The sequence below is a fragment of the Notechis scutatus genome, chromosome 1 (assembly GCF_049901735.1).
Source record: "Notechis scutatus isolate UNSWTSFEM ecotype Mainland chromosome 1, rNotScu1.2, whole genome shotgun sequence".
Taxonomy (NCBI): Eukaryota; Metazoa; Chordata; class Lepidosauria; order Squamata; family Elapidae; genus Notechis; species Notechis scutatus.
In genome coordinates this window covers 40770676-40798435 of record NC_142009.1, presented here as the reverse complement: position 1 = coordinate 40798435, position 27760 = coordinate 40770676, and the positions used below count along the sequence as shown (strand labels likewise).

The following is a 27760-nucleotide window of genomic DNA, read 5'->3' as shown; positions in this document are numbered from 1 at the left end:
AGATTAGCTTCCTCCAGTCACACAGAATTCCCAAGCATGCAAGAGTATGGTTCGCTTATACTATAATCCTAAAATAGCTCACAGTTCTAATGCTGTTCAAAACATGGATAGTAGAAAATGAAAATTGACTTGATTTTGTTAGGGAAATGGGCAGCCGATCCTATGCAACAATTACTGTATAAATTGCATTAAATCTACTAGAATAAATCTCCCAGAACTTTCTAATATATTTATGAATTTATGCATCAAATGTAGTCAAAATCACTGTGCTGAATATCAAAGAAAACACAAATAGTACACTTATGTCTCTTTGAAATCAAAAGATGAGTTTAATGATCTGTGAATTGCACCAATCCAAATTTTCTGCTTTTTATATTTTTTGATACAGAAAATTGTATCCTGTTAACCCTAAATACAGCTTTGACTATTCTTCAGGATGATATCATCCCACCATCCTCACTGTGATTCTTATGTTTGCTCCAGTGTTCTGACTGCAGATGGGATACAATAAAAAATGGAGTAAGAACATCTGTAAACAAAAAGATGAAAATGTTGGCCCTTTTTTGGCACAGGAAAGCATGAAAGTATGATTGGCAGACTATGGAAAAGAGATGTTCTTTCTCTTTTGGATTATTCAGATCCAAGATCAAGGGTCTCCATATATCACATCTGGGCTGCAGATATTCTTGTGACAGCTAGATAAAAGTGAGGAGAAATGGCAGGTGGACCTGTGCAAAGAATCATAAGTCATCCAGTGATGCAGGTTGGAAGGAGATTTAGAAAAAAACTACAAAATAAAGTACTTTTTCATACAGAATATTATTTTTCTGTGGAATTTATTATCACAAGATATGGTGGTGGTAAGTTAAAAGAAATTGGATTCATTCATTCATGGAGAAGTCTTGTGAGAAAACAGAGTTTTTGGCTTGATTCAGCAAGTCTGTTCCTATATTTATTTTACCTATTTATTCCTTTTATAAGATAGAAGTTCCTGTCTCTTTCTGTGCATGGGTGTGTGTTGATGTCATTTTTTATTTAGGGGAATTTTATCATGAATGTTGCTCCTGACATCCTGGTTATTTCTGTAGATTCATAATTACTTTTCTTACAGACTGATGCCTGAAAAATTGCAGCAGACTTGCTTCTTGATTGCTTATCCTGTTAGCAACTTTAGAAATAAAACCATTCTGGCAACTGAACTGGATGGAGGTTAGAGGTTAGAGACTGGAATGGAGTTAAGGGCAGAGATCAGGAACCTCTGACTAGGCTGGGCTGAAATTTCCTGTTGGCTTTCATAGCTCTCTACTTGATCCACAGAAAAATATTATTTTTGTCCCCAGTTGCCCAAACATTGCTGTATTAATAAAGGACATTATGGGGATTTAAAGAAAATTTACTGGTAGCACTCTGAAGAAGACTATCTTAGTTTTGGTAGTTTCTTACCCTTCAAAGTTGACCCCTTCTGTTTTATATATGCACACATACTTTAGATTCCATTAAATTGGTTGCAACAAATGGTGAGTGCCAAGGCAGGACTTCTTTGATTTGGATCTAGATTTTCCCTTGGGAGATTTGACTGCTTCTCCATAAATTCAGTGTTACCCATGAAGGAAAAAACTACATATTAAAAGGATAATACATTGAAGTATGCTGAATCATTGGTGGATATAGTAAGGCTCCTGTTCCAAGATAGTAGAAGGATGGCAAGTGCACAGCTACTTGTACTTGTACCACCAAAGGACTGCAAGTATGAAGATGTTTGATAGCTGCAGGAATCTTCAGGACCAAAAATACAGGAATCTCCTGGTCATAGTTTATTTAAAAAATATTTAAAAGTATATCAGTAACTACTTTCAGTGTAGCAAAATGATATGTGGAGTCCATTCCAGTTGAGCATCAGCCAGCAGAGAAAATGGGAACAGATAGCATCAAGAAAAGATAACATCCTTGGCCCATGTGTTTTGATGCACTTGGGCTTGCATAATGGATGCAATGGAGTAATACAGGCATGATATTATCTGGATAGTCATGAGGCAACTTTCCCTTTGTCATGGTAGGAGAGAAGAAGGAGGCAGTAAATATTCTTATTCCTTTTATTGTCTTCTTAGAGGTTGCACTCGTTCTGATAGAATTGACAATCAGTCTCAGATTTTGTAAGCCCACAAAGGAGTATAGTTGCTTGTCAATGATCAGTAATTGCAGTAGATTGTTGGCTTATGGGCCACAGAGAGCCTTACAACATGATTTGTAGCCTTATTAGGAGGGTGCAAGACCAAATCCTGTTAGTAGATTGTATCAGGGTCATTATCAAGTAAATGACATTGAGTTGCTGAAGGTTGATAATGACAGCATTAGTAACCTTTCCTTCTCTGAAAGAAGTGATAGAGAAGATTGTTACTTCACTCCACTTTTTTTGTAATGTAGGGATTTCTTGTGTTGTTTATTTTGCTTTTCTCCATAGATTGCCTTTAGCAGAATTTCCCCGTATAGCTCTAAATCAACATGACATGAGACCAGACATAAAGGTCTCATTGCCATGGTTATAATATGACTTTTGTGAAGTCAGGGAATGGTGGGCTTTGGTGAGATTTTGATTTATATCACATCTTGGGCTTATTCAGCACAGGACAGCAGAGCTTTTAAAAACATTTCTTCCCTCCATTGAATTCACTAAATGAAGCTAATTGGAGCAGGAGCATTTAATTATATTAGCCCTTGATGAGGAGCAATAATTCCCAAATGTCTCTTTTGAGAGGACCACTGGAACATTATTAAAAGCTTTTGTGGAATAATGTGTAAACAAACTGTTTTAAATGTTTTAACACAGTCACAGTGTTGTACCTGATGATTCTTGACTCTTGACGAATGTATCTTTTCTTTTATGTACACTGAGAACATTTGCACCAAGACAAATTCCTTGTGTGTCCAATCACCCTTGGCCAATAAAAAATTCTATTTATTCTATTCTATTTATTCTATTCTATTCTAAGGTATGAAAACTATTCATTAAATAATTTATTAAATGCTGACAATCTCACTAGCCAAAGTGACTCTGGGAGACTTATAAATTTAATAAATGTTTACTATCTTCTTTAAAAGTTTAATGATAACATAAATTTGGCTTCCAGCAGCCTCAAACAAACATGCAGCCATTTCTAATAAAGAATTGTGTTCATTCTTACTACAATAATAACTATGCCTTTACCAGTATTATTTTGTCTACTTTCTTCTCTAGGATATCACCTACATAATCTTTTGAACCACCATAAGCCATAGATCAGGGTGTAGATTTCCATAAACAGGTCAGGAACTATTGGCTAAAGGCTATTAATTGGAGTTTGAAATGGAACAGGCAAGGTGATCTGTGGCTTTCTCCCGTGACCTACTGATTTCCTACATCTCTTTCAAGGCCTCTATTAAGCAATCTTTCCAATCAAAAAGATTTATTGAATAAACTCTGAATTAGTAGAGATCTGTGGAGAGAAAACTAACTCTATGGGAGGATTCTGTCTGCTAGTGAAAGATGGGCTTCCTTTAGCATCCCAATCCCCCTCCAATTAACTAGAATTAAATCTGCAATTATATCTTGGAGCTCATATGATTATATATTATGTATTGTATAAAATATACTTCAAAAGCATGAAGGAGTTTTGCAGATTTTTACAAAATCTTTGCAAAGGTTTGAAGTTTCAGACAAAACCCTTTAGAGCTTTGAAAAGACAACTGCAAATCATATTTCTCAGCTATATTGAATTTTCTTTCCCATCTTTCATTTGTATAAACTCCAATTAAATTCCCTCAAGGGCCAAAGTCAACATAATGGGACAAAGGTTGCAATCCAATGTATGTTTGCATAATTCTCCTCACATTATGGTTTGGAAGGGAATTCAAAATGTTGCAATAAAGCAAATTATTAACTCTCTGTTTGGTGAAAAATATTAAGCAACTTTTGTGAGCTAATAAATAGTAACCTTACTAAATTAAGAGAGACCGTGCATTCTTATAAAAAAGATAGTGGAAACTTGTTAGACTGAAGCACTGTGTTAATGTTCTGAAAATGATTTCTAGTGTTTCATGGAAAAACAGATTGTGATGAAATCGTAGTGATATGTTTAGCAAACACTCAGTTTTCTCTTGGCTTGTTCCTTACATTTATAAAGATCTTCCTTTTCCATGAATGAATGTATTAAATTGGAAGCTTTGAGAGAAAACATAAGTGGGGAAAAATGGGAGAGAAGACAGTCATCTTTCAAAATAGACTCTGCCTATTTCTTTATTCTTTAAAAAGCAAGGGATGGAGGACCATGAAATAATTTTCAAAATTGAAAAATAAATTTTCAACTGCCAGCTGTACTGACAGATAATACATTTGCAGAAAACTTAGAGAAAACTTAGAAAAACACTTGATTGGAAAAGATATAAAAACTTCCCAATTAAAGATCCCTCCTCTGGGACTTCCAGTTTGGGTCTCTTTAGTGACAGAGCGAAATCCGCGATCATGCGTGGTTTCGATCTGTGCTCGCCACTGGAGCGCCCCGATCCTTTGGATTCGGGGCTGAAGCCACCCCGTAGAGGTGGTGGAGAGGGGGGAGATGCTAGCCAAGTGGAAGGGAGCCGCATCTCTCCTCCTTGGCTGGTCTAAACTCCCTTTCCCGAAGGTGGTTGCAGCAGTGGTCAGAAATGGCCACCTCAAAGAAGAACCCGACTGGATAAGATTGTGCAGGAGGAAGACAAAGAGGAAAGCAGGACAGACCAGGCTAAACAACAGAGAACATCTAAGCAAGGTACCCTGAAACTTTATTTTAAAAAAAAGATCCCTCCTCCAAATATACAATATTTGTAGAACCAGGAAAAATTATTTACTTAAGATTTAAAACTACCACAGTAGACCTTAACAATGCAAAGAAGCTAGGTCACCCTAGTTGCCATGAATTGCAGGATTTTTTTTATCTGGATTGGTCAATAATAGAATTGCTTGACTTTATGCTACTCTTGGAATTTATGCAGAAATTTTAGATCAAGGAATATGAAACTCCATAATTAATTTTTGTAATAGCCTGAGCCTTATCTCCTCACACTCCTCCTGCATCATAAATTGATTCCTATATACCGTTACAGTTTTGGGGGTTCAACTGTCAGAACAATGGATGAAATGTCCACATTTGTATCTAACTTTAAATTTACTGCTTACTGTAATATTCTAGAAAGTCTTCATCATTTTGATTTCGGATGCTGGTGTAGTGGGCTTTTCCTAATTCTTGATTTAGTTCTTGAGGTTCTGTCAGCTCTAAGTTTAAATCCTTTCGAGAGTAATCTGAAATTTGAAAATGAACCCATTGAACTTCTTTGTGTTTGATAATTAATATAACAAAAATCAGAATTATACTGATACTTTCCTGTATCATCTCTATGTTATCATGATGCCATTTGTATTTTAATCCATAATTGTGCTATATTAATTAAAAGCCACTAGTGTGGTGTTTGAAATGTGACAAAACTTTAGAAACACATCTAAGATTTGACTCTATGCTATTTTCTTATTTATTTATTTAGTAATAAACAAAGAAAAAATAAAGAAATGGTGAACAACACCCCCCCCAAAGGGTTCCTTTTTACTTCAACAAACCTTTTTAAGAAGATTGGTAAAATTGATGCCTGGGGAAATGATTATTTTTTGTCTCAGCTTAGGACCTGAACAATTGTAAACAAATAATACTTAAACTTGGAAAGTTTGATAAGGGAATAAGAAACATAAAAATATAATAATCGCATATGACCTGATCAGTATATTATTTAACTAAACAGACAAATAGAATGAACTCAGGCAGGCAAATAGGCAGTGGGAGTGGGAAAATCCTTCTGACTTCCTGCTGGCATCCCCACTGACTATGTTTGTAGGAAGCCAGTAGGAAGCATTGGAAATGATGATTACATAACTATGGCTGAGTGCAGCAGCACTGAAGCAGCCACAACTTTGCAAATTTCAGTCCCACAGGAGTCATGGGTCCTGTATATTGGATACATTTGGCAAGTTAGCCCATTTAAGATATGCTGATTCAAAAATTGTTGCCCTATAATGCAGGTAGTCCTCGACTTTCAACTATTTGTTTAGTGTACATTTGAAGTTACAACAGCACTGAAAAAAGTGACTTATGACCGTTTTTCACACTTACGAACATTGCACTATCACTCCAATGATCAAAATTCAGGGGCCTGGCAATCTGGTTCATATTTATGATGGTTGTAGTTTCTTAGGGTCATGCAATCACCTTTTGCAAACTGCTGACAAGTAAAGTCAAGGGAGAGGCCAAATTCACTTAACAACTGTGTTATTAATTTAATAGCTGCAGTGATTCACCTAACAACTGTGACAAGAAGGGTTGCAAAATTGGGTAAAATTCAATTAACAACTTCTCACTTAGTGACATAAATTTTGGGCTCAGTTGTGGTTGTAAGTCAAGGGCTCCCTGTACACTGTTTCTTCCAATTGAAGGTTTCAATCAAACAATTGGGCATGAAAGTTTTAGTAGCATAAAGTTTGTGATGGACAGAGAAAAACCTTTTTCTGAATTTTTTACTTGATTTCAGCTGTATTCACCAGGTTAAAAAAGGTACAGATTTTAAAAGGATCTGTATGTCACAATCTGGATGACAAGACTTCAAGGATCAAAGAAAATAAAAATTATCCCCTAAAGGGCAGCCATATAGACAACAAGTGTTGAGCTTCAAATTTCCTGGTAACACAGGGAAATGTTCTCATATTTTAATAAATATCATTGATGGTTCCTCAAAAACGCAATTGTCAATTGGTTCCTATTATTGTTATTGTTATAACTATTATCTAAAATAATATAACTTGAAATAAAGTGGTTTTTTCTTTGCAGCTGCAATCCAGTGAATGCTTTTTTATTCGAAACTGAAATAATTCCACTAGTTTCAATTGATATTTTTAATGTCAACAGTTTGTGGGCAGGAGTGAAGCAAATTCTATTCTTGTTTAACTCCTAGTGTGAACAACAGCATATTGTCAACTTTCAGCTATAGTCCAGCCAAGCATGCACTGAATCTAACTAGAAGTTTTGTTCTACCATTGTCATTTAGCCCAGATAGCATGGTGAACAGACATTGTGGCAGGTGGAGCCCAAGATATCTGGAAGGAATGAAATGGGAAAAGTTGTATTCTATAGTCTAAACCTCTCTAAGGGATGGAGAAAAAATGGTAAAGATGGCAGATCTAACCCATGCTAAAAGTTCCCCCTATTTTAGTATTTGTGACACTGATGCACATACAGGTAGTCCTTGGGGTACAATCGTTATTGAATTTCAAATTATGATCATGTCATTGCAGTCATAATTGAGGCATCATGGGAATGGATTATGACAATTTTTATAGTGGTTGTTAAATAAACACCATGGTTATTAAGTTAATGCCATGGTGATTAAACAAACATGATGGTAGTTAAATGAATCCATTTTCCCAATAAGGATTTTTGGCGGAAACCAGGAGTAAACACTGGAAACATAAATCATGGTTATATGACCATGGGATGCTGCATAAAAGTGTGCCAATTGCTAAGTACCCAAAATATGATCACATGATCATGTGTGTGCAATTCTAAAAATGGGGCATTAATAGTTCTGGGGAGATCTATTGTACCTTTGAATGAACATTAAGCAACTGGTCCTGACAAAACATTGCATCTCAGAAAATACTGGTCTCTGGATCCTATCCTCCATAACTTCTAAATCAAGAGGTTGATATGCCCATAATACTAACTAAATTATTACAATGGAGTTTCCCAACACTTGTCCACAAGAAGTTGCTGTATTTTTCCCTGCTGTTGAGTGTGAGAGGAAATACTGTCTGGGAAACAATTGCTGCCTTCAGTCATGCAATGCACCTCATGAGAGGTGCCCAGACCCATTTCTGAGGCCCAATAAATTATCCTGCAGGAGCAGCACAATTTGCATCAATGTATTTTTCCTCCAACTTGATGACAGGAGGAAAACAGGGAAATGCCTGTCTGGACCAAAGCTTTTCAAACTGGGAAAACTGCAACATTCGAATTCCAGGAGGACCCAATGGGTTCTATGATGGGAAACAAGTTCACTTGAACATGTACAGTGGCAAAGGTGAAAATGATGGCCATCTTTACTAGGAAAAGTGCCATGGAACAGTCTCTTCCAAGAAACAAAGCCATTTTGTTATGTTCCTGTCCTGCCGTCTGCGTCCCAGCCCTCCCTTTCCCTTTCCCTGAGCAAAGTCAAATGGGGTGATGGTGGTGGAAGCTTCCTAATCTGCCCACCCCCGGTGCAATGGACAAACACATTTTATTTAAATTTCTATTGGAAATTGGAACTTTTATCTTTTGATCAGTTGTCCGCCTGATTTAGATGAGCCGGTTGTAAGATAGAAATGGAGTAGAATCAGTTACCAGCAACTTTCCCGCAAACGGGGCGTGCATAAGTGCACCAACGTGCCTACCGTCCCCGTCCTATTGTTTTTTTTATTGTTATTTATTTTATTCTTCTTATATGTATCCATTTCATGTATCCATAACTACGTTTATACTTATACCTGTTCTCTTGTAATTGCTTGACAAAATAAATAAATAAAAATAAATAAAACATTTTCTCCGAGAAAGTTCATAACTTCGAAGTGGTTTCCATAAACATGACACTTCCCACGTGGCTGATTTATGCGAAGCAAACCGCTAAACTGAGAAAAACTCGGAGTACTAAGACGTCTGCACTGTCGCGCTCGAAAACTATCGGTCGGCGACGACGAAACCGACGGCGCTAGGACCCACTCCGCTCCTAAACAGCGTCGCGGCCGCGCTGTGCCTGTTGATAAAAGGCTCGCGGCGGCGTTTTGACGTCACGGGGAGTTAATTTTAAACCTGGACAAGATGGCGGAAGGAGACGCGGCTCGGTACGGGCAGCGAGAGGAAGAGCCTCGGTTTCAACCGGACTTGACAGGTAACTAACCGCCTGCTTCAGCAAAGGAGCGCCGGCATCCCTGTTGAAGGCAGGTGACGGATCTAGAACCCGGCATTTTTTCTCTCTGGGGCTTCTCTTTCCCTTAACGGCTGAAGGCAGGAATCGCTTCCCTCAGGGGTCTCCGCGTGCGGGCGACGGTTGTCGCGCCAGTTGCCTGGGCGAGCCAAAAACACAGCGGTTCGGTCTTCCCTCTCCCTTCGGAGCGACCGTTTCTCACGCAGCGGTGGACTTAGGAAGCGGGAGGTTGCCAGAAGGCCTCGTCAAACTCCTCGTGGGGGAGGTGGGTGGCTAGGTGTCTTCTCTGAGAGGGGCGTTGGTCCTTGAGGGTAGAGACTGTCGGCGGGCAGCAAGAGACTGAGAAGCTGAGACAGAGGAAAGAAGCCAGCAGGCAGAGTGACCCAATGTGGCAAACGGCCGCCGTTGCTGCTGCTGCTGCAATGAGGAGAAAAAGACATGAACTGTCTGGTTGGCCTATTTAGTGGTGAAGGGGAACGCCGTGGCATATATTTTGCCACTGGGCTTCACTACTGTAAGGAGGAAGAACGACGTAGGGAATAGGCAAGCGTGGGTGCTGTGAACTTGATAGAAAGGGGGCGGGGGAGGTTTTTCGATCAGTGATCTACAGGCACGGGATCTCAATACCTACGAGGGTGGGTTAAGGAATAGCAGAAATAGGCCTGGCTCCTTCCTGTCTTCGCGGCTATAGCTACTTAAAGTCGGAGCGGGCGTCCTTTGCGATGCCTCCGAGCTACATTATGTGGCAAGCATCAGTCAGCGTGTCAAAGGAGTGAAAGAAGGCAGTGGTAGAGCCGGGCTGTTCCATGATGCTTGCCCGATATGAGGAGTACTTCTTGAGTAAATGCAAATAGCTTCAAGAACCTACTCAGTGTCACTGCTGTGTTGCATTTGACTGGGAGCACCAGTGTTTCAGGCTTTCAAGTCTTACCTAGACATGGGTGATCAAACTTGAGGATTTTTTGCATGCAGAACATGTTCTCTTCGTGTGTAATTGGAATGGATTTGTTTGGACAGCTGAGTTGTTTACATAGGCTTTATGCTGTTATTTTATAGTACTGAAAGTAGTATAAATAATCGACATAAAATAGTAGACATAATTGGTTCTAGTGCATAATGCATTGTATCATGTAATATGGCAGTGTAAAGTATTACAAGTAAATTATGATGCTGGACTGTACATTGCTAAAATATTGTAGCGAAGTCGAACTGATGAAAGGAACAAACTATTTAAAGCAAATATCTTCTGGTTAGCAACTCTGATAGTGGTGGTTGCAGTATTTTATGAAAGGATTTTTTGAATGTATCATTTACAGCAGGCATATGTGACCTAGTTTTAAATATTTCCAAGAATGCTTCTCCTTTGAATACTGATAGGGTGCTTTGTTGCCCTGTGTCTGGTTTTTGCAATTTGCTTGTGGCAATTTTTGCATGAAATAGAAGACGGAAGCATATGGGCTTTAATTAAAAACTGGTGGCTTTATTTTTCCAACCAAAATTATCTAAATTGGGAAGTAAAGTTTTGCTTTTGCATTCATGTGATAAATGTGTATACATATTTATTGTTAAGCTGCTAAGGGAATATGCTTGCATAATGCTTGTTCCACGTCTCTCCATAAATAAACGTGACAATTGATACTGAGTTGACACTGGGATTTGTAAGTTAGAGAACATTTCAGTATAAATTTTGTCCTACAGTAAATCAATTGAAGTGAATTTTTTGAAAACATCATAGAACTCCTACCAATACCATTTTTATAAGTATTTTCCTTTAGAAATTTTGTAGTGGTATATTTAGTTTCCTCAAAATATACCTTTTTGTAGTAGTATGCTATGAATGTATAGCTTAATGGAAAGTTGATGAATTTGCATTTATGATTTTATTTAAAAAGACAGTATTTGCAAGCCTCTAAGTTCTGCTCACATGGATAGTCTGTCTTGAACACTGGACTGACTTTCAGTAAAGATTAACAATTATGTTCCCAGATATTGTTAGATGCTATTCTCCTAAATAGTGCAGAGAATGTATAAAAGCAAAAGCAGGTAGGAATTCTTTCAATGTTTATGGGTTTTGGAAAACAAAGCTAGCAATTGTTTTCTCCTCTATAAAGTAAGAAGTTCAACATTGGGTTGGAGGTGGTCTGTAGGAATTGTTTACAGATTTGTTTCCGACATAGTAGTCAACTTTGGAATTTTTGGCATTGTTATGCTTACAAATCAATTTTCAGCCTCTTTTTTTTAGTAGAGGCTAGAAGTGTATAAACTGCCAACTAAGTCATTTAAATTTTAACAAATGTCACTGTGCATTGCTTCTCAGAAATGTTTGTGTCATGTATCTCCACTAGTGTGCTGATAATTCCATAATCTTTTGAGTGATTTTTTTAATCGTGAAATTCAGTGTTTCAAATCATTTTTTACATTTTTGGCTTTTCAGAATGGAAACATTTTTAAGTACTTTAAGAAAGCTTCTTACCCAATCCTAATGACAGGGCTGATAAAAGTTTGTGGCATACTATTTCTGTGACTCGGGGTTTTTGCAATTGTCACAAAAAGTTTCAGAATTTGCGAACCTCTATAATTAGACTCATTAATTATAGGCAAAATAAATAGTGTTGTTATCTAGATTTAAGAACATAATTTGCTATCTTGAAATTTTATATTATGCCACTTTTCAGATTTCAGCAAAAGTAAGCAAGCTCATTCAAACCATTAAAACATATACTGGTAGTCATAAATATGATTTTTGCTTATAAAATAAGTATTTGAAAATTAAATTGTACAATTCTGTAATTGTTTTATTAAATATATAGTATAACATGAAGTTTAAAAGTATTTCTTACCCAGCCCTTATATCAATGAAAACATTAATTTATTCATAAAATCTGTGCATAAATTCATTTATCTTTTTAGGAATCAGTTTCAGAATTTGAGAACCTCTATAATTAGACTCATTAATTATAGGCAAAATAAATAGTGTTGTTATCTAGATTTAAGAACATAATTTGCTATCTTGAAATTTTATATTATGCCACTTTTTAGTACTGGTATTAATAGTTTGAATTGAACTAAAATTTAAAAATACAACAATGTAGAACTCATTTTTTTAATGAAAGTTTGAACCACTTTCTAAAGTACAGGTCCTCTACTAAGTGCATTTTGCTTCATTTTACAACTTTTCTTGCCACAGTTGTTAAGTGAATCACTGTAGTCATTAAGTTAGTAACATGGGAATAAAGTGAATCTGGCTCTCCCATTGACTTTGCTTGTCAGACAGTCACAAAAGGTGATTACATGGCCCCGGCACATTGCATAAATATGGACCAGTTGCCAAGCATCCAAATTTTGCTCATGTGACTATGGAGATGCTGCAAAGGTCGTAAGTGTGAAAAATTAGTCACTTTTTTTAGTGCCATTGTAACTTCAGTTACTAAATGAACTGTTGCATATTGAAGCCTACCTGTAGTTTTCTGCTCTAGCCATAGTACTATTAATGGGGCAAGTTATCAAAGTCTTTAATATAAACTAGTGGATGATAAATCACTTTTTTTTAAAAAAAGACACTGAAATGGTGAACAAATGATATGTGCAAAAGCATTCCTGATCTCCAGCTAATACTTGACTCATCTGAGAATAAGAACATAATTAACTGTAGGTACATTCTCAGTAAAAAATAAGGTAGTATCATATCTAAAAAATTATGCAATAAATCAGTTAGGTTTGCTGTTGGCCAAACTCATTTATATTTTATTAGAATTAAGTATCAGTTTGCTATCTTTTATTCATCAATTATTGTCCTAAGATATGGAAACCAAATGAACCTCTCTAAGAGATCTGACACCTGTATTGATTCCTAATTAAAACCAACACAGACTTATGAAGCTGGTCCTGTAACCGATCAGGCAGTTAAAAATAAACAGTTGATGATGAAAATGATGAACTCCAGCAGCGCTAACTAATAATCCATCCTTTCACGATCCTTTAATAAGTCATCCAAGTGAGAATAGCCTATATATTTGTTTACTGCATTTACTTACATACTTTGTCCTAAAAGAGGACTGAATTCTTTTTCTGTAGTACTATCTTTCGGGAATTAATGTCCTTTTTTCCCTCTCCCAGAGGCCAGGCTTTAAAGAAAAGACATACATTTTACCGGAAGTCTAACCTGCTCCCTTCTATAAAGGTTTTGAAATTAGTCCAAAGATCACTTGAAAGTAGCTCAAGGGCTGCATACAGCTTGATGCTGCAAGTCATCCATCTCTGAACTATGTAAAAATAAGTAATTGTTTCTTAGCCTGTCACATATTGCAAGCAGCTATAGAAAAACTGCTTATTAGTAAATACATTATTATTATGCTTCAGAGCCTAGGAACTTGTATTTTTTAAAGAATAAGTTAATATGGCATTAGTTTAGAAATCACTACTAGAGGAAATTAGGGCATATGAAGGCATGGAAAGGAGAGGAACAATATCCAAGGAAAAGAAAACTGGAATAAAGTTGGCTGGAAAGGAGTAGGTCATACATCTAGAAGTATTTTTTGTAACAATGTCTATAATACAGTGGTATGGAAGAACTGTGCAGAATTACATTTTAATTTTCAAAAGTATTACAATTTACTTCATGTAAAGCAAGCATACAAAAAACTTTATCCTTTGTTGTTATTTCTAAAACCTTTGTTTAAACAGAATTCTTATGCTATTCTACATGAAGTCAGCTGGTAGGAAAGGCTAGCCTATGACTGTCAATTGAACCTTGCACATAAATTGGACACTTTAGAGATCTTTATCTCTTGGCTTGTGAACTTTTTAATATTAGCTGCAAGTCCTAAATCAAGGGTGGCCAATGGAGAGTCGGAGACTTGTTTCTAACTCCCAGTTTTGTTTTGTTTTTTGCTCAGAAGATGTGTCTAAATAGCATTTTTATTTCTTAAATGGAAGTATTTCATTTAAGAAGTATTTTTTTCTTCTTAATAAATATATATGCACTTTTATAACTATTATAATAAATGAAATACAGGTAGACTTATGACCACAATTGAACCCAACATTTCAAGATATTTGTTAGGTGAGTTTTGCCCCATTTTATGATCTTTCTTGCTGTTGTTAAGTGAATCATTGCAGTTGTTAAGTTAGTAAAAAGGTTGTTAAGTGAATTTGCCTTCCCCTTTGACTTTGCTTGTTAGAAGTTCATGAAAGGGGGATTACATGACCCTGGGACACTGCAGCCATCATAAATACATGCCAGTTGCCAAGTGCCGAAATTTTGATCATGTGACCAAGGGGATGCTGCAATGGTCAAAATTGTGAAAAATGATCATAAGTCACTTTTTTCAGTGTCATTGTAATTTTGAATGGTCATTAAGTGAACTGTTTTAAGTCGAAAATTACCTGTATTTGCAACTGAATAATACATTATCAAGAAGTATAATTCATATAAGCGTTAAAATTGTATGCCAAATAATTCAGATACTTATAGAAAAGGTAGGCAAATCCTATTTTTTTTTTAAATTATAGCCAAACTACTTACTTGTGCAATCATAACATGTACATAATTTGGGAGTGAATCTTGCTGGTTTGAAACACCTGAGTAAATATATATGACTTTCAGTTTTAAATGCTTTGATATCCAGGGTACAGATAGTCCTAGACCTACAATCGGGATGCAGCCTGCCCATCGTGGTTGTAAGCTATAAAACGACTAACCCAATTTTATGACCTTTTGGTGGCAGTCATTAAGTGAATTACCATGTTCACAAGTGAATCTGCAGCCATTAAGGAAACCAATGGTTTGTTGTGGATGTGGTTTTGCTGAAAACTGGAAGTCCCGGTTTTTGGCAACACTGCCTCAAAAAGTGTTCACATGACTGCTATGAGTAAAGTCATGAAAATTAATGAGTTAAAGAATAAGTTTGTAGGAATCTGTCCACTGGATAAGCTTGCCTTCCTTAGGTTGTTTCTTACCCCATTTCTATCCTCATAAAAACATGTGTAAGCAAAATTAAATGTTCATGTTTAATCATTTAACTTCCCATGGAATATATGTACATATATAATTTATTTTGCAGAAATAATTTTTCTAACAGTATATGTGATTAAAGGCATTGATTTCATTTAAGCAGCAAATGGTGAACTAATATGCTTATTTTCAGATAATTGTATATTAGCCTAATTCTTTGAAACAAGCTTATGGTACTCTTAAAAGGATTTGTATCTATTCTGCTGTCCCTTGATCTGTCTGAATCTAATCCTGGATTCTTAAGTAACAGCTATAGCCAGGTGTGTCTTGGCTTCATTTAGACTGATGGGCCAGCTGTGTCAGAGACTACAGATTAGTTTATGGATCCATATATCTTAGTTCCATCGCATTTTTAATTATACATGGACTAATGCCACGTGATCTATGTTAGTTATATTTGGAGAGAAACTATGTGATCTTCAAAAGCTTCAGTTGGCTGGGTTGAATTTCAAGTTGTTTCGGGTTCCAGTTCAAAACTATGGCAATAACTTTTAAAATATTTTCTATTTTAGGTCTGAAAAAACTCAGCATTTATTAATTAAAAGAATATCCTTAGTTTCAAAGAGACTTGAATAGGCTCTTTACAAAAACTTGACAATAATTTCCTTGAGGGAGAAATTTAACTTGCTCACTTAATGGCTTTATACTGTACAGTATCCTTTGTAAGAAAAGTAAAATTTCTTGGATCAGGTGGTTTTCAGTTTTGTGGGAAATACAGGTAGTCATTGACTTAACAGTTCATTTAGTGACTTTTCAAAGTTACGACACTGGAAAAAGTAATTATTATGACCGTTTTTCACACTTTATGATCATTGCAACATCCCCATGGTCATGTGATCAAATTTCACGTGCTTGGCAACTGACTCATATTTACGATAGTTGCAGGTTACAGGATCATGTGATCACTTTTTGCGGCCTTCTGACAAGCAAAGGCAATGGTGAAGTCAGATTTACTTAACAATTGTGTTACTAACTTAACTACTATAGTGATTCACTTAACAGATGTAGCAAGAAAAGCTGTAAAATAGAGCAAAATTCACTTAACAAATGTCTCGCTTAGCAACATAAATTTTGGGCTCAATTGTCGTAAGTCGAGGACTACCTTTACTATTGCTCTATGTATTTTCATTATTTTATTCTATTGTATTTCGGTTAGTTTTTTTTAAAAAAAATCTGTTTTCAAGTTTTGTATTGATTCAATTGTACTTTTGGAGTACTTGTTCCAATTCCAGGTGCTTCATCCAATGAAGCACCTGGAATTGCAACAAGTACTGGAGTACTTGTTGGAGTACCACTGAAAGGGTTATCAAGATCACAAGGGGTCTGAAAACCTAGGCTTGTCAGAAACTATTATAGCAATTGGCAACTCCTAGCTTACAAAGGAAAACATAGAGAGAAATATGATAGCAGTTTTCAAATATCTAAAAGGCTGTGACATACAAGAAGAGCAAGCTTCTTATGTTGAAAGTGAGGGCAGGCTAAAGAATGGAAATTAAAAGAAGGGGCTTCCTGGGTAAAGCAGCTTTGCGTTATGCTGCTGGAGCATCCCTGAGTTGGAGCATATTCTTTCCCCAGTCTCCCTGAGCTCGTGTCACTTTGCAGTAGACCCCAACTTGCTTATGACTTGCGCAGGGCTTCTTGCACCCTCATGTTACACCCTCATGCTTCTTACTTTACACTTAACCTACATATCTGGAGTTATAGTAAATGGGACTGCCAAGAGTGCGCTTTATGACTGCATTGTTTAGTGATGAAATTCTGGTCTCTGTTGTGGTCGTAATTTGAGGACCACCTTTATTTCTTGTACTGTAAGAAACAATAAAGTAAAACATATTAATTTATTGTGCTGCTTAGTTGCCTTGAGTGAGATGAAAAGTTTGAATATAAGTAGTCTTCGACTTAAAACCAAAATTGGGACTGGAATTTTGATCATAAGTTGAAGCATCCACATGATAGACCCAATTTTACAACTATTTTAATGGTAATAAGTGAATCACACAGTCATAACTCTGAGTTACATGGTTGTTAAGCAAATCATGTGGTATTTAAGCAAATCAGTTCCCTGAATGTGTGGTTTTTGCCAGAAACTGACAAAAAATGTTGCCAATTACTGTCACATGACTGGGACAATGCAACAATTCCTGCCTGTAAGCCTATTGTCAGGAGCCTAAAATGCAGTTATGTGACTGTGGGAGGAGGCAGTGCAAAATTTTAAGATGGCTAGAAGTGCTTTATGGGCTGTAAAGTACCCGTTCCAAGGCTGTTGTAACTCTGAACAATCATTAAGCAACCTATAAAACCAACCAATTTTGAAAAAACTTTACTATATGGGGCTACTTTTGAAAAGTTTCCAGAAGCTTCAACTGGTGCAGAATGTGGGCATACAAGCTATACTGGCTGACCAAAGAAAAGCATATATAACACCTCTGCTCTGCAAACTGCACTGGATGCCAGTTTGCTTCCAGGGCTAATGCAAGGTGTTGGTTATTAGCTATAAAGCCTACATGGCATAGGACCAAGTTAACTATGGAACTGCCATCACCCCATTACATTGGCCTGTCGCATTCATTCAGGCAGGGAAAGCATGTAACAGACTCAGTTGGTCAAAGAATTCCAACTGGCAGGATCTAGGAAGAGGGCCTTTTCTGCCACTGTCCCTTCATTGTGCAACATTTTGCCCTCAGAGGTGAGGAAACCCCCTGATTTTTTGTCCTTCCACAAAGGGATGTTTATATATATAAAAACACACAGACGAACCCAATACACAAGCCTGATGATGGCAGATGAGATTCTGCCAAAACGTTGCTACAACTTTAAAAGCACAATTATAATGATGCGGGAAAATACCCGAACAAAGCTGAATACCAGACATGTAAGTACCCGCAAAATCAATAAGATACTACACAGGCATCACATCAAGACTGCCTTCAAAACAGACAGAAATATAGTAGCCATCCTAAGAAACCCCAAAGATAAAATTGACCTGGAAAACCAAGGCATATATGAAGTCCCCTGCGCATCATGCCCTGTCACATACATTGGACAGACCAATAGAAGAATAAGTACCTGCCTGGATGAACACAAAAATGCAGTAAAAAAGCTGGAACACATTTCCTCACTAGTCCAGCACATGAAAGCCACAGGTCATAGTATCGACTTCAATGGCACCAAAACCCCTAGCCACTATAGAAAACCCCAGCTACAGAATTATCAGAGAAGCCATAGAGATTGAAAAAAGACCTGAAAGCATGAATAGAAGAGATGACTCCACCAGACTGTCAATTATCTGGAAGCCTGCACTCACAAACAAAAAAAATCTCCACACCACAAGCCAAGCAAACACCTGGGCACAAACAGACCCCCCCCCCCTGATACCTCCAGCTCAAACACACCCCAACCAGGCACCCAAATGAAACCTAGCTTCCTAATAAATGACAGCCGTCCATTTACTCGAAGCCAAGCCGTACTAAAAGCCTCCAATACAGGAAACACAGTGTTGCCAGCCAACCAAGACAAAAAAAACGCTACAAAACAGACAGAAGATATTAGAAACACCAATCAAGCAGAACACAGCCAACTCTTAAGACCAATAAACACAGACCAAGACTCCCAACTAACCAGGATGAAGAAAAAAACCATTCTAACACAGCAGTAGTCTAGCACCAAATTTAAAACAGAAACGGCTGTGAAAGTCTGACTCACAGACGAACACAATACAGAAGCCTGATGATGGCAGATGAGATTCTGCTGAAACGTTGCTACAACTTTAAAAGCACAACTATAATGACATGGGAAAATACCCGAACAAAGCTGAATAACACACACACATACATACATACATACATACATACATACATACATACATACATATTATTGATTAAATTGTACAGCAGAGGAGAGTCAATCATACGATTGGAAAATTTAATTTTCATTCTGGTCACGTCAGACTGTATTAATTCTTTTTTCAAAAAATGACTCTAAGGGTCATAGTTTGTCAAGTAAAGAGGAAGGAAATCATTGATAAAAAAAGGCCAATAGGAATAACTAACTCAGTTTATCCCAACAGACTTAATTAAGGTTCTGCATAGTGTTCTGTTTTTATAAGTCATCTTTTCTTCTACAGGTAGTTCTTGACTTATAATCATTTATTTAGCGATGGTTCAAAGTTACAACAGCACTGAAAAAATCGATTACATCTGGGGCTTTAACTTATGACCGTTGAAGCATCCCCATGGTCAAGTGATCAGAATTTGGACTCTTGGCAACTGGCATGTATTTACAGCAGCTTTATATCCTGGGTTTATGTAATCGCCATTTGCAACCTTCCCACATGGCTTCCAACAAACAAAGTTAACAGGGAAGCTGGATTACTTAATAATCATGTGATTCACTTAACAACTGCAGTGATTCATTTAACTGTGACTGCTGCACCATCCCAGTGTGTATGTGATAATATTTTGACTGATGGCAATTGAGTCACTTTTTTGACTGATTGCAGTATCCTGTAGTCATGTGATCACATATTGCAATATTTGTGGCCATTTCCAGGCAAATATTCCCATTGGTTTAGTTGAATTTGGATTTATGACCATGTGATTTACTTAATGATCACAGGATTCACTTAATGATTGCATTGAGTCACTAAACCAGCATTGTAAAAGTTATAAATTCAAGTTTGGTCACATGGTAACTCAATTTACAACCACCGTGATTTAAAATCAAAATTCTAGGCTCAATTGTGATCATAAGTTAGGGACCTCCTATAAATGTTTTAAGCCTTGTAACTTAATGCACCTATTTGTATCTCATTCCATAGAAAAACACAAAATGCGCCTCTGTTCCCTGCTGGTGCTGTGTAATTATTATTCTGTCAGCATTTCTTGGAAGATAAAAGAAAAGACTTGAAGAAAGTTTGGCCTCCTAAAGCAGAAAGTTTGCTTTCTACAACTGCTTTGATTTGGTTTTCCTCATGGGGTATTTTGCTCCATAATATATGATTTTTCTAAAGATAGTGAGTTGGCTAATATTATGATTCTTTGACTTTTGGAATCAGTATTTTAAAATTGGAAAAAGGTCATTGAATCCTGAGTCTTATTCAGTGCAGAATCCAAATTAAAACCCCAGGTAGCTATCTAACCTCTGCTTAAAATTTATTCAGCAATGAATGGCCTAGCACCTTTTGTGTAATTGGTTTCATTATTGAACTATGCTTATCTCTAGAAATATATGATTGGGATTTTTCTCCGTCACGCTGCTCTAGAGTCCAGCATTGGGTATAACTCCGCCCTCTTATGACGTGAGCTGAGTCTGCCACTATAAAAAGGTTTGCCTCTGCTGAGAGCCCCAGCTTTTCGACTCAGCTCTTGGACATAGGAGCTATTGTCTCTGGACTCTGAATTAATTAGCATTCCTCAAAACAAAAGCATGGGGGGGAAAAAAGGAAAAAAGACTCATCAAGATCGAGAGAAGCTCCCGGGGCTCTGGTAGAGCTTCGCTCACGAGGAGAGCGGGGATCCAGTTGCCAGCTGCCTCAGCAAGGCACTGACATACAGACAGTAAGTGCGATCAGCCAAAACGCCACGGAACCTCCCTCAGACTTGGTAGAGGCTAATTAACATTGCAACAGCCTCCTACACAGCTTTTCCCTGGGCTTGTAAAAACCTCCTGAGGCTGTGCAAGTCTTCCGGAGATTTATTAGGCCATAAACTATCAAAGTTTTACGATAGCTGCTCTCGTGGTCTCGCAGCGATTAGGCCCATTCCCAACCAACCTCCCTTCTAAACTGCATCGATTAGAGGGGCAATCTTCCTTCTGTGAAGATATTAACCCAACCATTAAAAATTGCCAAAGGCCACAGCACTAAGCCCCAGGGATTCGAACATGCAACAGGGATCATTGAAGTCCTCAAGGCCCCTTACCTCGTGGCTGGTGGCCATTTTGTGATCGAGTTCCTCCGGGCGCCGTTTTTAGTGGGCCCCAAGTCAGTGATCCTATCTCTCTCCTGGCCATCTAGCTCGGAAAACACCATCAGGAGGAGCTGACAGCACCTCCTGTGTTTCTTCCTTGAGCAATGGAAATAGATTGGGCCCAGCCAGGACCATCAGGCATACAGAGCATTCAGACCTCTCAAGCCCCCAAAAGGGTTATGAAAAGAAAATGACCACGAAACCATTCAGCCAACAGGGAGGCTGCAGCAAAGATCAGGGCCAGGGCCCTAGCCCCCAAGAAGGCCTCCAAGTCTGAACTTAGGGCAGAAAAGAGAAGACATGAGGCTTTAGAGAAACAATTTGCAAAAAATGCTCAACAATTACAAAAACAAAAACAAGCTGCAGGCACAGAGAGGGCCGATGGAAGTCCGGCTAGCCATCTACGGAACTGGTAATCTGAAAGGCAGGATGAGACCCTTCCCCAGGACCTGAGTTTGTCAGGCCCTTCTTACAGGCCACCTACTTGGAACATAGCTATACCTAACCCTCAGCAGGTTTTGCACCTAGGGGTTTACAGGTTTAGGGAAGAAGATAACCTTATCCCCTCTGTGACTGGGCCCCAGGTGATAGTTCCTCCCCGGGAGAACAGGCCCCAAGACATCCAGGAAGTAGTTTCGGTGGCAGTCAGACAAGACATTGCTGAAGGTCTCAAACACCTCCTCTGCCCTCCGGATGGAGGCTCGAGTATCCTTTCTTCCTTCTGTCAGGGTAACCTCCCCCACGGAGGGAGGTTCCCACTTTGGAACCCATGTATGCCCCTCATCATTTTTATAGCTGGGAGGGACAGGATGACAGGGGATCCTCTTATCACTCTGAACAGGGTAGTTCCCCAGAGGAGGAAGAGAGGGAAATTAAGGACCCCTTCCTCTCCGACGAAGAGGAAACCAAACCAGAAGCATCCACAACGGCTGTCTTTAAGCCCTCCTTGTTTCGGACGTTACTACAGAAGACTCTGGTTACAGCCCAGTTAAGCCCAGAAGAGGTGGCCTTGGAACCACAGGCTGTCCCGTCGAGCTAGGGAGACACACTATTCTCCAAACCAGTGGTCCGAAATGAGGTTCTCCCATCTCCCTTGTTCTTCTTGGATGTAGTAAAGCAGGGATCCCCAACCTTTTCGACGCGCGCCCGGTTCCGCGTCAGCTGGCGCCATGCCCGGTTCCGCGTCAGCTGGGCGCCGCCATCTTTTTGACGAAAATCACTTCCGGTGACGTCACCGAAGTGATTTTTCGTCAAAAAGCGGCGCCAGCGTTCTGGTGAGCTTTTCGGGTAGAAATGGCTTTCTACCCGGAAAAGCTCTGAAGCGCTGGCGCCGCCATCTTTTTGACGAAAAATTGCTTTTTTACCAAAAAGATGGCGGCGCCCAGCAACCAGCGGCCCGGTAAGGCTTGTTCCGCGGCCCGGTACCGGTCCGCGGACCGGCGGTTGGGACCCCTGTAGTAAAGGACCAGTGTGAGAACCCCTTGTCAGGGCCTCGCCCTTCTTCCCAGGACTAGAGGTTCTTTAATGTAGGTCCTGCCTTGGTTAATGCATTAGCTCTCCCAGCAGTAGATTCCCCAGTGGTAGCCACCTTCACTTCCTCAGGCACCCCAATGGAACTAGAGGATGTTTTACGACCGGAGGACAAAAAATCGGAACAAACTCTGAAGCGCACACACCAGGCTGCAGCTTGGGCCGTGAAAGCTTCTGCCACGGCCTCATTTTTTACCAGGTAGTCTATTCGCTGGTTACGTCAACTTCAGAACAGAGTTCCCATTGCCGATTTAGGTCCCACCAGGACCTCAACAAAATAATAGCGGCAGCCGAGTTCACCGCCCATGCCACTTTAAGCTCGGCCAAATTCTCCACAAAGACAAATTCTCCAAATTCTCCTCTTCGTGTCTGCCAGGCGCCTGCTGTGGATGCACAACTGGCAGACCGACTCCAAGCATAAGTGGAAGTTGGCAGCGGCCCCTTGCTCAGGAGAAAACCTCTTTGGAGCAGCCTTACAGCTGTACGTGGTGGAAACATGAGACAAGAGAAAGGTGCTGTCTACTTTCTCCAAGAGGTCAGATTTTCGACGCACCACGTACCCCAGAACGCAAACCTTCAGGCCGGTCAACACCCCTCGCTTCAGTCGCAACCAGGCAACATATCTCCCTTATCGGGAACAACAGCAGGACTGCCAACCCAAACAACAATTCTCGGGTAAGTGGCCCTCTCGACGGGGAGGTGGTCGTTCATTCATGCGCTCTAAGTAACTGCATCCCCTCCCCTCCCATCAGAGGTCGGTTGACCTTTTTAAGATCCAGATGGGAGGAATCAACTAACGACGCCTGGGTCATCAGTACAGTAGCATCAGGCCTTCGACTCGAATTTTTCCCCCGCTCCATCGTTTTTTGTCAGCTGTCCAACCTCCTGTGACACATCTAAACGGGCCCTGATGGACTCAGCTATCCATCACCTGATGGACATCAGAGCCATAGAAAGAGTTCCATGGGATCAGCGGGGGTTGGGCTTCTACTTCCGCCTCTTTGTTATCCCGAAGGCCTGGGGGGGGGGGGGTAGAGAGCAATCCTCGATCTCAAGTTCCTGAACAAATTCATCCCATACAGGCGTTTTAAGATGCGGACCCTACATTCTATTCTTCAAAGCGTCTGAGAGAGCTATCTCCTCTCTTCCATAGACCTCACGGAGGCTTACCTCCATATCTCAATTTGGCCTCCCCATTGCCAGTTCCTCCGTTTTTCTTATTGCAGTGAGCACTACCAATACCGGGTCCTACCATTTGACCTTTCATCGGCACCAAGGATTTTTACTAAGGTCCTGGCAGCATTGGCAGCCCTCCTCCAAGCCTTTACCTGTGAGAATCTAATGCTACCTGGATGACATTCTGAGTCAATCTACCTCGGTCCAGGCAGCCGAACGAGATCTTCAAATCACAATGCAGGTGTGGCAGGAACATGGTTTCTCCATCAACTTGATCAAGAGCCATCTTTCTCCAACGACCTCGGGGTCATTATCGATACAGTTAGCTGCGAAGTCTTTCTTTCACAGGACCAACAGGACAGCATCAAAGAGTTGATCAACAGAATTCGAGTAAGTCACTCCGTTCCACTCTCCCTCCTGTCCCAGTTGCTTGGGAAGATGATCTCCTTCATCGAAGTTGTGCCATGGACACCTACATGCACGCACCTTGCAGTGATTGCTCCTCCCCTTTCAAAGAGAGGGGATCAGTCATTCTGCCCACAGGGTGCTGCTTTCTCCACAGGTGCTTCGGTCCTTTTGATGGTGGCAGTCCCAGGCCATCACAAAGGGTCATCCCTTTATGATGAGAGACAGAAATGTAGTGACCACGGACGCCAGCCTTCACGGCTGGGGAGCACATGCCCCGGATGGCCCAAGCACACTGGCCATCTTCAGATAGGTCCCTTCCCATCAATCTCCTGGAGCTCAGGGCTATTTTTCTCGCCCTGAGAAGTTTCTGGAACCTAGTGTCAGGGTCCCATGTGCTAATCATGACAGACAATTTAGCAGCCAAGGCTCATGTCAACAAGCAAGGAGGGACCAAATCCAGGGTTTTGATGTGGGTGGTGGAACATCTGGGGAGATGGGCAGAGAGGAACCTCCTGTGTCTCAGGGCAGACCATATTTCGGGGGTTGAGAACTCCAGGCAAACTGGTTGAGTCGATCTCAAGTCGACCTCTCGGAATAGAGGCTCCATCCTCCCCGTTCATAGAATTATCCCACAGTTTTGGAACTCCAGAGATGGATCTCTTCGCCACTCCCCAGAATGCACAAGTAAACAGGTTTTTCTCCAGGTTCCCAACCCAGGGAGTGGAGGGGACCAATGCACTTTGGAGCAGATGGCCCCCAGGTTGTCTCTATGCCTTCCCACCCCCCTTCCAGTCATCCCGGCAGTCATCCGGAAGATGTTGGAGGAAAAGGTGGAGCTGATTCTGCTGGCCCCATATTGGCCCAGGAGACCCTGGTTTGCGGACCTAGTAAACCTGTCTGTTAAGAGGCCTTAGAAAATCCCGACCTCTCAGATCTCTCTCAGTCAGGGGGCCCTTTTGCATCCGGAACCCCAATGGTTCCAGTTGATCGCTTGGCAGTTGAGTGGAACTTTTTGAAGGAGGACAACCTTTCAGATAGTGTAATTAACACAATACAGGCTTCACGTAAAAAGTCTACAACCTGACTTTATGATGCCACCTGGAGGAAATTCAGTGACTGGTGCTCGGAGAGAGCCCAGAGCCCCTCTTCAGCGTCTGTTCCGGAGATACTTCAGTTTCTCCAGGACGGGCTGGACAAGGGCCTCGTGCCTAACACCCTCTGCAGGCAGGTGGAGGCCTTAGCTTCGGTAATTTCATGAGACAGGTACACATCCCTCCCACCACCCTTCGATCCGCAGATTTCTGAAGGCAGCCTCAAATCTGTGACCACCCATTGTGGATAGGTATTCCACTTGGGACTTGCCTAAGGTTCTCCAAGCTCTCTCGGGCCCTCCTTTTGAGCCTTTACAAACGGTAGATCTCCGTATTTTATCCTTCTTGGTGGCTATTACATCAGCCAGGAGGGTGTCTGAATTGGCTGCCCTTTCGGTAAGGCCAGATTTGTGTATGTTTCATGACAACCGGGTGGTTTTGCATCTGGCCCTTCATTTGTACCAAAAATTAACTCTTGGTTTCACAGGGCTCAAGACACTGTACTCCCTGACTTTTGTTCAAACCCCAACATGTATTGGACCGTCAGTGGCACACATTGGATGTGAAAAGGGCACTCAAGATTTATATCAAATGAACTGCACCTTTTCACAAAACTGAGTCAATGTTTGTGTCTTTTCAACCTGTCTCCTTGGGGTCTAAGGCCTCATCTCCCATGTTGAGTAGGTGGATCAGAGCATGCATTTCTACTGCATATGAAACTCTTGGCTTGCCAGCTCTCAAGAAACTGACTGCACACTCTACCCGGAGCGCAGCGACTTTGGCAGCCTGGGTCATGTAGGCTCCAATCAAAGAAATTTGTAGAGCTGCTACATGGACCTCGCCTTCCCCATTCGTCCAACATTACCGGCTGGACTCCTTTGCATCTGCACAGGCTGCATTTGGACAAAGGGCACTCCAGCGGGTGGTTCCTGGGTCGGATTAAGAGGACCAGCCAAGTCTGTCCCTTGGGCATGCAGGCTTTGGTATGTCCCAATGCTGGACTCTAGAGCAGCATGACGGAGAAGGGGCATTGGTAGACTTACCAGTGAATGCCCTTTCTAGACACGCTGCGATAGAGTCCAGCCCCAGCCCGTGGCCGTCTGGTCTAGTATTCTCAGGTAGGGGTGGTGGTTGTACGCTCATTCTATTTGTTTATATTCTAGAGACAATCCTAGTCTGTCAAGATACTTCGCCAGAAAAGCTGGGGCTCTCAGCAGAGGTGAATCTTTTTATAGTGGCAGACTCAGCTCACGTCATAAGAGGGCAGAGTTATACCCAATGCTGGACTCTATTGCAGTGTGTCTAGAAAGGGCATTTGCTGGTAAGTCTACCAATGCCCCTTTTCTATGAGACCAACCGGATTCCATCTTAGATTTGGAATTAATTGCTACCACTGAAGTCATATTATGACTTCACTCTATTCAAATGATTTTAGTTTAATTACTACTCTATCTAAAATACTTGTTCAATATACTGAGAATTGTAAACCAACATACTTGAAAGATGCCAGTATTTCATTTAGCTACTGCTGTTAGAGGAAATGCTCTTTCTTCACACTTAGATAACATATCCAGCTGCCTTGAAGCTTTTTTTTTCTTTGATCTCAATGCTTTCTACCTCAGATAGGAGCTAGCTAGTAATTGAGCCAGTTGTCAGTTTAGTAAAATTACCTCTCCTCTCCTTAGTTCTGATTTAGCTTCTGGAGGAGTTTGTTGGCTGAACCTTGAACTAGAACACTCCTGTTAGAGATGGTGAACCCTCAACAATTGTTGCAAAAATCTTGATAAAATTCCACTGAGCTATAAAAGCAGAGGTGCTGAGTAAGTGTCAGATGTTATCTTTTAATATTTTATTTAATAGCAGTAATAATATATTACATTTGTATTCCCAGCGACTATTTTTATAATTAAAAAATTATAACGTATTACTATAAAATTATATTAAAAACATTGCGTACCAAATTTAATGGTCTTATCTAATTTAGTGACAAGTCAGTTTAAATGTAAAATAACAAATACGATTAATTTACATGTAAAATATTAAAGCATTTCTTATAATTTTGAAAAGGAAACGGATATGGCAAGGAATATAAACTTGTGAGCAGCAACCAATAAAAACATAGAACATAGAATAACAGGGTTGGAAGCTCATCTAGTCCAAGCTCTTGCTTCAGCAGGAAACCCTATACCAGTGATGGCTAACCTTTTTGTTGTTGCATGCCGAAAGTGGTGCATGCGTGCCTGCATCCATAATGCAATGAACGTGTGACACCCCTCCCATGGTCCCCCTGCACAAATGCGTGTGATCCCCCCACACTGCCCCTCCCCACCTGTGCATGCATGCACTCCCACATGCTCCCCTGCACCTGCACAGCAGATAGCCAAAAATCAGCTGCTGGCGGGAGGCGCGTAAGCATGCGCAGTGGAACTGAGCTGGGGTGACGGCAGAGATGGCTCTTCGTGCCGCAGGTTTGCCATCACGGCCCTACACCATTCTGGACAAATGGTTGTCCAATCTCTCCTTGAAAACCTCCAGTGATGGAGCACTCACTGCTTATGGAA

At 40.2% G+C, this 27760-nt stretch overlaps 1 protein-coding gene across 5 annotated transcripts in view; it reads left to right on the top strand.

Annotated features, from left to right (window-relative positions):
- Nucleotides 1–8863: 8863 nt before the first annotated feature.
- Nucleotides 8864–27760, top strand: part of ATL2 (atlastin GTPase 2) — a 46617-nt gene continuing 27720 nt past the window's right edge. For 3 of the 5 annotated variants that reach the window (XM_026684509.2, XM_026684503.2, XM_026684494.2), the window contains exon 1: nt 8864–8979. In XM_026684509.2, the coding sequence (XP_026540294.1) occupies nt 8910–8979 (70 nt within the window). In that variant the 5' untranslated portion in view covers nt 8864–8909. Of the gene's footprint in view, nt 8980–9896; nt 9957–27760 lie in introns of those variants that run through there. The other 2 variants (XM_087961627.1, XM_087961623.1) reach the window with 1 other exon arrangement.